Below are 9,648 nucleotides of genomic sequence, written 5' to 3' on the forward strand. Positions count from 1 at the left end.
GGGAGACCACGAAGCGAGCGCATTAATTTTATTTCAAGTGAATATTCACGAGGAAATTAAGGCCGTTATCTCAAATCGGTAAATTCTTGTGATGTTTATTCCCTAATTTTAGAATGATAGAACATTGGACATGTACTGCTTTTATCTATTTACCTTAACGTTAGGCAAACGACTCCATATTAGTATTAATGGTGTGCTCACCAAATTAAATCGGAGGTGGCGGAGAGTACCTCCACACTTGGATAGCACTTAGCTAACGAGTGACTAGGCGAGTGACTAGATGACATGAACCGCTGTCATGGCAACATATCGCACATTTCGCTGGTTCATGATTTGTAAAAAGAGAAGGTTACAAACCTTACAAATTTTTAAAATTCTTGTATACATCCGTTAGATCAATTACTAGTAAACATTATTTATGGAAATGGTAGCAAAGGTAGACAGTTTTATTGTTAATATGATAGTGTGTTTCTACCAGCATCTTCCAAGCTCGAGTGTGAAGATCTCAGTATAGTTTATAATTTACAGTTTATTTTATCTCGTAGAATTGTAGAGCAGCACGATTACAACTGTATCGTGTCTGACAACTGTTATATATAAAATTAAAAACCCATGGAAGTGCAATGTCTGCCGAACTAATCTGGAGCAGAGTCACAACTCAACAATAAGTGAACTTCACTCGAAAAGCTCCAAACGGATTAATCGCAATTATGTTTAAACCATCACAAAACTTAAACACCAATGGAAGTGCAATGTCTGCCGAACTAATCTGGAGCCGAGTTACAACTCAAAAATAACTGATCATGAACATCACTCGAAAAGCTCCAAACGGATTAATGGTAATTAAGTTCAAACTAAATATTGAAATGCATTATTTCCCTGAAACCAACCAGTCACGTTTCATGACAGTTCTTTAGCTATCAATAGCACTGCTACTACAACTCCTGCTCTGAGATAATCAGGTGATTTGATGAATTCGGCTTGTAATCGATGGTAATACTCATCGACAATCATGGAACTTTCTTCGACGGAGCGTGTATTCGATAGACCTGAAGAATAAATAAAAGCTTATTAAACGAGACAGAGAACAAAAATTTCTAATTGGTTCACTTGGTTTCTAATAAAGGGGTCAATTATTTATGGCATTCTCTTACTGCACACAATCATTGACTGTTTCCAAACGAAATGGCGGGTTTTTATGATATTTTTCATGACCCTTATTGAGGAGGATCGCTTATTCGAGTGACGGGGGTGAGAGCCGGTGGGAGCACTTGACTAAGTTGGGGGTGTAGTTTTGGCTGCCCTGACCATACTGTAGTAATAAGATGGTACTATGTAAAATAATATGTTTCTTTTTCTTTATTGTTGTTGATGTTGTTTACAAGTTGTGACGGGGAGCTTAATAAATAAATTAACGCCCGGGATTAACGTGACTACTGAGATATAGTGGTGACAGATAAACTGAATATCAACTATGGATGGAATATATCTCTGAACGCATTCTAACATGAGAAAGCACCAGTGGTGAATACTCCTATTTTCTTTTCTTTCAGATTTAACTCGTCTGCTTCAGTTAAAGCCCAATTCACTACACTGCCTTCAGTTTTGTTTCTACGCGTATTCAAGCTATACTCGGATCAAAATCCTTTTAAGTGTTGATGGGACTGAAAGCCAAGATATTTGGGAGATATTTGTTTCGGAAAAGTACGCTGCTTCGACTCAACATTACAGTCAATAGTTTAGGTTAGTTTCCTCATTGTTACAAGCAGTTTTTCCACATTTTACCACCCAATCTATTGGAGAAATAGTTGTTACCTGAAAGAATCGTGTGATTGCTCCAAACTCGCATCCCGTCAATTAATTTCTTAGCGTCCATCTCAACATCCCCAGTGCCTTGGTGCCGAGGATAGGACAGAAGATCACACGATAATAGCGAAAACCCCGCTCTCCTCACGGGTGACTCCGCTGATAAGAAAGGGTGTACTATTTCTTCATTTGAACGAATATAAAGCGCAAATGTTGTCTGCTTGACTTCGGCCTTTGAACAATAAAATGAAGAAATACATTTAAATTTTAAAATCGGTCGAGAGCGAGCGTATACATAAGGGTAAACTAAGGCCAAAAAATGTTATCCAAAAACAAACGTTTCGAGCTATGCGCTTCATCAATGGTGTTTGGCACTTTTTACCCTTTAAAAATCTTTAAATTCAATTCATTCAAGTACACTAAGCTTTTGTTAATCATCTATTTTGTGTGAGTATAGTCAATAGTTGACTAACCGTGACTGATGTTTTTAATAGAAAAACGACCTACAATAAAAGAAAAAAGAAAAAGAAAACTGTAAGACTAAAAAAGTTATGCTAGCATTGACCTTTTACCGACGGTTTAGCTTTTTAAAGCAGTTGCTATTCCGGAAAGGCTGCCAAGGCTTGATTTGTTCCCTCTGTTTTGGCATCGGCTCAAAGCTGTGATATTTACTGGCATCCTTGTTGAAAATATTACACTCATATTTGGGATCTAGAGGCAATTTGTTTCAAGTTTATTTTTCAAAATAAAATTAAAATTCCTGTAAACAACAACGTTACAAACCTCTGTAATGATTTCTTCATCAGCCATAGTCTTCCAAACTTTGTACATGACATCAGCAATGGGAACTTTGGTTTCTTTCGTGTTTCCAAGCCATTGCCCGTCTTCGTCTCTTGCCGACAAAATAACGGCTAATTTACCACCTTGGAACAAATGAAAAGGAAATTCAAGTAAAGTTTTCTTCAAGTTGGTGCGGGTAATTTATCCGGCGGAATTTACCTGGAAATTGCACTCAATGTTGCTTTTACGACTCCTGAGATAAGTCATTCATTCAAGATAATGCGGTAATGCACACGAAAATCCGACTTTCTCTTTCTTCTTGGTTATCACAAGAAGCCACAGTTACCACATGATACACAATTTACTAAAACTCCTTTTAAAGGACAGCTCATCGGAAACACACATTTTATACATAAGTACCGGTATTTTATCAGCAAAATTAGCCAATTGGAAGATTTATAAATTGAATTATAAAAAAAAACAATGGCCTGCTAACCTGGCGATAGCTCTTGAGCTCTTAGAAGTAGAAATGTTTCCCAATCCCGGGCAGCATATTTGGAAAACATTTCCTTTGCCTTTTCGTCTTTAGACATCAGGTGAAAAAACGAGTCACTCAAATTACAAGGCTTTTCACTCAACCATTGTACAGCAAAGAAGCATAATGCTAGATTCACAGAATGCCTCGGAAAACATCGCTGGTAAAATTCAGTTCCACATGCTGACACATAGACTTCAGAATACGACTTAAAAGGACTTAGTGATCCCGGAATAAGACCTGAAGACAAGGAAAGGAAAATCAAGAGCAAGATACATGTTAAGATTAAAGGTTTCTATTTAGCTGCTTTTCCGGCAAGAGAACTGTCCCAGGCAGTTAGGCTTCCAGTTAACGTGATGGAGCGACTCATTCCCAGGTCCCTTTTCTTTAAAGTGGCCAATAAGAGACCCAATGCAGAAAGTCCGAAAGGTAATGTTACACCAAGGGACTGGGCATTTTAAGATGTTCAACTGCTAGAAAATTCTCAAACGAAACACCAAAATAAACAATGAAGGAGCTATAGAATGTAACAGATAGTGAAGATTTCTGGAGGTCCAACACTTCACTGCCAAACAAAGTCCTTCAGTTAACTCAAAGGTTTGTATTGGAATTCTTTATTTCACATCTTTCACACAACCTCGTCCCCAGGGTTTTTTTTCCTTAAACCTACCCACCTACCCACAAGGGAAAAAAGCCCTGGATACGAGGTTTACTTATACATTGGTCGTTTAACTTTTATTTTACAAAACCCTCTCTTGATTTGAAACTTTAGATCTGTGTCCTAAGATGTATTTCCGTATGTCACATCCTGAAGAGTCATTTTTGAGATTTCCCTTTTTTCTACACTTCTCTTTTTCATTTAACTGCTATTTTATAAGGTAAAATTACCCCACTTCAGCTTACTGATCATAAGTTACCTTGTACGAAGCTAAACAGCGATTTGAAGTCATTGAATGGCTGGTCTTCGTACTGAATATTTATTTCCAGGTTTTCACCATGAAGTTCCTTCAGTTTCTTCACGCATGCGCTAATCAGTGGCATAGATGTTCCTCCATCCGCACAACCGTAGTCAGCAATAGTAAATAGCAATCGCGGGTTCTGTGGAATGGACTGCAAGGATTCCAGAATAACAGGAGTGATGGCTGCGATGGCTTGTGAAGTATGACGTGCCTTTTTGCTATAGTAGCCTGAACCCGTGTCTCCATACGGGACATACGAATAACATGCCTGGAAAGAGTTTAGAAAAAATATTATCGTGTTTCAGTCCTAAAGATTAAATGCCGACTAAGATGGCGCATGGGTGCCCATCCCTTAACTCTCCTGTCTACAGCATGACTACTTCACCAATATAGGATGCCAGTTCATCGCAGATTCCCCCCATAAACTGTCAATTTTGTATATTCAGAACAGATCAAGTACATTCTTTTATACCGTATATTTGGGAACATATCGTCAAAGGACATAACAAAAGACACTGCCTATGCTTTAAATTGAACCTTTCGATACGGAGTCCAATACACTAAAAACACAATTTATCAAAAGATATTGTATGTATATTGTATGTCAAGCTCTTGACTAACATCACAAAGCACGTAAGGTTAATTAATGACACTTGACTGGTACTTGAGACACCTACCTGGTTTGTCACCTGGTTCATTTTTTCACTGAAAATTGTACAAATAAAAATAACAATTAAAAAAACCAATAATTACTGACGAAATGAATGATAAAAAATAATTAATAATTAAATGACTGACTGACTGACTGACTTGTGAATAACTAGCGTTAAGATACGCAACAAATCATGTTGCGTTCAACATTGACAAATAACTGGAATATTTGGATTCTGCAGCGTTAAAACTAAGCCCCGACTTGTCATTTTTTTTATTGCTGAATTGACTCAGTGAACAGTAGTTATACACAAAATAATTTTCAGCTACGTTGTGTATAAAGAGATAAGTGAATCCGACCTGCAAGTTCCGTCGCTCAGCCTCCTTCCATGTTGACTGCTGATGAACGTGAACAATATCCCAACGAGATCAATTCTAGACCAGTTAAAGGCTTGGTCATGGTGTTTTCGGTAAACTTCAAATTCTCAGAAAGTCTGCATACGAGCCAAAGGGGCGCACTAAGGCCGGAGTTTATCCCGGTTTCAGTAGCATGAAGCGACTAGGAGTATTTCTTCTCCCCCCTGGATGGGATGCTAGTCCGTCGCAGGGTTACCCCCCAGCATTGAATTCGCCGGTACCCATTTATACACCTGGGTAGAGAGAGGCAATATGAGAGTGAAGTTTCTTGCCCAAGAACACAACGCAGTGCAGGACTCGAGCCTGGAGCGCTCGATCCGGAGTCCAGCGCACTAACCATTAGGCCACTGCGCCTCGCATGAAGTAAAATGGGACGCAAACTGTCTTTTGTTGGTGAAATCACGGCCACATAACAAACAAAGGACAAACAAGGATGATATCAGAGCATTATAAATGACATCTTCATACATGCTGAAAAAAACTTGAAAACATGCCGAGAGAGGTTTTTTCAAGTTCACCTTAAAAGATTAAAACCTTTTCCAAATTTGTTCACCCAGAAAAGCAAGAGAGGCAAGGGCATCCCCCGGGGGGGGGGGGGACCCCAATGGCAACGGGGAGGCCCGCCGAAAGGGGACCACAGGCCAGGAAAAAAGGGAGGGACACAAGAAGGAAGAAAGGGAGGAAACGAGAGGAAAAAAGGGCCAATTAAAATACGAACAGTGCAATTTACGGCTGTATTATTTTAATTTATTAAGCGCTACTTGAAAATGGCAAGAAAACGTCCTGTTCTAAGTCTATGCCATGCCTTCTAGGTATATTAAAGGGGTACCTTTTTTCAGTAAAAGGTATACGAAAGGGGTACAATTTCTGTCAAAACGGTATATAAAAGGGTAAGGTAAGGGGTCAGAGCTTGGGGCGGAGCCTCCCCGTTTAAAACTTTTTTGAGTGCCCCTCCCCCCGGGCTTTCCACATGTTGTACAGTAGAACCCCGGTAACTCGAACTCGGTTAACTCGAACAACCCCGCTAACTCGAACAAACTTCCATTTCCCTTCGACCCACTTTTCAGTCATTTTTACTTGGCGAATTCGAAAACCCCGCTAACTCGAACTGTTTTTCGTTTCCCTTCAGAGTTCGAATTACCGGGGTTCAACAGTATTTATAGCAGTTTTCGAAGCATTCTCGTACATTGTTTTAGACGGCTGAAAACGTAACGCAATCGCCAACAGAATAATTTTACGTTAGATAGTAAACAACGTCTGGGCCGCATGTGGTTCAGTTAACATTTGTTCGACATGAAACTTGCCCCGATCTTTATTTCGTTTATTACAGTATTATCGCTTATCCGTATCCACACTCGAGATTTCTATAATAACAACATAACCAGGTCACGCAACTCAGCAATCAGTCATGCCGGCATATGCGCATCGGAATCGAATAATTATTTATCACGTCTAAATACAAGGCTCTAGTTGTTGTGTCGCTTCACACAACGTACGTTCAAACTGTTCGAGGTAATGTGCTGTCAGTATACAAATGTAAATATTTGCGGCCGGCCTGGGATATTTTTTCCCTGACAAATGCTTTGAAGACTAGAATAAGCGACGTCTCGTGGCTTTCCGGCCGATGAAATAATTTAAAAACATAAGAATCTTTATCTTACCTTTCAGTTTGTAGATTGAAATCTCAGGCAGTCGACCGGGTAGTAATAGCCACTGACAGTAAAAGAAAGAAGACTCCGTTTTGATCACAATATCTTGGAGCGCGGCAGAAGAAGGTGCAAGAGGCGAGGGGGTGCACTAGCAGTGAGAAAATGGCAGCTGGCGATTCTACACTTATTCATTAACCTAAGGACAGCTAAAGTTAAGATCATCTAAAAATGGAGTTTCGGGCAGTTTGGTTACTTTTAGACTTCACAGCATTGAAGTCGGAATTATCAGTGCGTCATTCGGTATGCTGGGCGCCCTCTTCCGATAAGTCACGATTTCGCGTCCAGTTTAATCGAGCCGCAATTTTCACTTTCACTGAAGATATTTACATGATTCACTTTCACTGTTGACACAGAGGGAGCCTTTAATTTCCATTAGACTCGCGTAACGCATTCAGTAGCACTACATGTCACGCTGTGTGATTTCCTTTGTCTTCACTTCTTGATCGTATGCAATTCATCCACGTTCATCCTAGCCCCCACGCAGACGTTGAACGCAGACGTTCTTTTTGCTTGTCATCAGAGCTCGTCATTTTTAAAATATTTCAGTGTTGTTCGTTGGAGAGAAGAAAAGATTGCGTGACGAGCCAAAGGAACGTCTGCGTAGGAGGCTATGTTTATCCACGTTGTCAGTAAACTCCTCCCTGCTAGATGGTAAATTATGAAGATTTATGAACAAGGGATACAAGGCAACTTTTTGCTTTGGAAGATATTCATCGTCTCTATTTTGAAAGTCTTGTAAAAATGTGTTACTCTACAGCACTAAAACATTAGCAAAATCCTATTTATTTCTTTTATATGTACTTTAACTGGCACTGGTTTGTTAGAATTTTTATGCTGTTATGTATTGTTATGTTTGTGTAGAAGCATATTTTGGGATTATTTTAGGAATAGATTTCTTAGTACGTGCTCGGGCGTTCAAATTATTTATTTACTCATCTGCAGAAAACATAGATTTCATTTATGTGAGTCAAGTGTGAATGCGCGTTCCAACTAGGTGAGAACTCACGTCGCGGTTACTTTAAGATTATCTTTCAATTTTATCTACTTTTCCTTAACCGCTGAACGGTTACTCATATTTGACTTTATATCAAAGGAATCCTTGTTTTAACCTTATTTTACCTTTAACTTTAAAAAATAATTTTCGGTTAACCACTATTGTAAACTTTAAAACTTAAGAAAATGAACATTTTAGAAAAGATGTTTATGTAGCTTAAAATCTGTTTTCTATTGTAAAACTTATTGCTTTCCGTAGGATGTGTTTTCAGCTGCGAGATTGCGAGATGGTTTATTTTGCCAAAACGAACTATTTATTTAAGTTGCGGATTCATTCACACTCTCTAGCCCGAGCTCGCATAATGATTAGGCTCGCTTGCCTCATTAAAAACTGGGTTCGCTCGCGGGCTTTCGCACCTTCGGAATCTCTTTGTTATCGGTTGGGTGCGTTTTGCTAAGTTTTATATATTTCTACCGCCTGAAACTAAAATTCCTTTCGTCAGAACTTAGAATGAACTACTAGCTTTCACAGGAGCGAATTAGCTCTTTGAATTGAACTTCAGGACTTAAGATATTATCCTTTTGGCAAATTTTTGCACGAGCAAACAAACTTAGCTCATTTCGCATTCTTTTTGTTCTAGAAACTCGCGGCATCTGGAAACACATAACTTACGCATATGAATAGCATGAAAACTTGTGAAAAGTATTAACTTTACTGTTTTCCTTTAAATAGAGCTGTTCTGTAGCCGATTATTCGCTCTCCTGACTCTCGAAAGTCAATACGAATAGAATAGAATAATGAGAATGTAGTCTATTCACTCTCAAATACGCTTAGCTTCGCTACCGTTAGAGCTTGTAATCGCCATTAAAACAGAGTTAACTGGAAACCTTTGGTTCGCCTTATCCTTCTTAAATCTGCCCCGTGACATTTGTATTTTGATGCTGTTTTAGTGCTACCCTCATTTAATAAAGACTTTACTTACTTGCTTGCTTCCTAAGTTACTTACGTACATCATTTGAAATAAGCCGCAGTATCTAATCAGCCCAGCAGATCTAGACATATGCATATCAATTCATTAACATTGCTAAGCTTATTCTGTTTTGCCAATTCTTCCAAGTTATTGACCTGATCTTCTTCTGTTGATTACGTGGCTATTTGTCTTTCATGCTCGTTTTCTAGTTCAGTTCTTACCTATCCTCTAGCCCAGGCTCCAGCTCGTTTTCTGATTCAGTGCATTCCTAGGCTCGTCTTCAGCTCGTCTTTTGTTCACTCGGATGTCCCAGGCTGCAGCTGGTTTTCTGGTTCAGTTCATGTGCTAGGCTCGTCTTTAGCTCGTCTTTTGATTCACTCTGATGTCCCAGGCTGCAGCTGGTTTTCTGGTTCAGTTCATGTGCTAGACTCGTCTTTAGCTCGTCTTTTGATTCATTCTGATGTCTCAGGCTGCAGCTGGTTTTCTGGTTCAGTTCATGTGCTAGGCTCGTCTTCAGCTCGTCTTTTGATTCATTCTGATGTCTCAGGCTGCAGCTGGGTTTCTGATTCAGTTCATGTGCTAGGCTCGTCTTCAGCTCGTCTTTTGATTCATTCTGATATCTCAGGCTGTAGCTGGTTTTCTGGTTCACTTCCTGTGCTAGACTCGTCTTTAGCTCGTCTTTTGATTCATTCTGATGTCTCAGGCTGCAGCTGGCTTTCTGATTCAGTTCATGTGCTAGGCTCGTCTTCAGCTCGTCTTTTGATTCACTCTGATGTCTCAGGCTGCAGCTGGTTTTCTGGTTCAGTTCATGTGCTAGGCTCGTCTTC

General features: G+C 39.5%; 1 protein-coding gene across 1 annotated transcript; it reads right to left on the reverse strand.

The window, feature by feature from the left end:
- Positions 1-94: 94 nt before the first annotated feature.
- LOC144653059 (uncharacterized) lies at positions 95-8,530 on the reverse strand. Its single transcript, XM_078512972.1, has 7 exons — positions 6,810-8,530; positions 4,758-5,381; positions 4,039-4,348; positions 3,083-3,361; positions 2,590-2,729; positions 1,816-2,038; positions 95-1,049 (listed from the first exon to the last, which is right to left on the reverse strand). Exons 2-7 carry the CDS (start codon positions 4,776-4,778, stop codon positions 901-903), a joined length of 1,122 nt encoding a protein of 373 aa, XP_078369098.1. The 5' UTR covers positions 4,779-5,381; positions 6,810-8,530; the 3' UTR covers positions 95-900.
- Between the last annotated feature and the right edge of the window lie 1,118 nt (positions 8,531-9,648).

The sequence above is a fragment of the Oculina patagonica genome, chromosome 5, assembly GCF_052425735.1.
Source record: "Oculina patagonica isolate OP01 chromosome 5, crgOcupat, whole genome shotgun sequence".
In the NCBI taxonomy this organism is placed as follows: Eukaryota; Metazoa; Cnidaria; class Anthozoa; order Scleractinia; family Oculinidae; genus Oculina; species Oculina patagonica.

Excerpts from the sequence above, each read along its gene's own strand:
- LOC144653059 (XM_078512972.1), bottom strand. The coding sequence starts at position 4,778 with ATGAACCAGGTGACAAACCAG. Across the intron at positions 3,362-4,038 it reads GCTGTTTAGCTTCGTACAAG|GTCTTATTCCGGGATCACTA; the intron begins GTAACTTATGAT and ends CCTTGTCTTCAG. Across the intron at positions 2,039-2,589 it reads ATGAAGAAATCATTACAGAG|GCCGAAGTCAAGCAGACAAC; the intron begins GTTTGTAACGTT and ends TATTGTTCAAAG.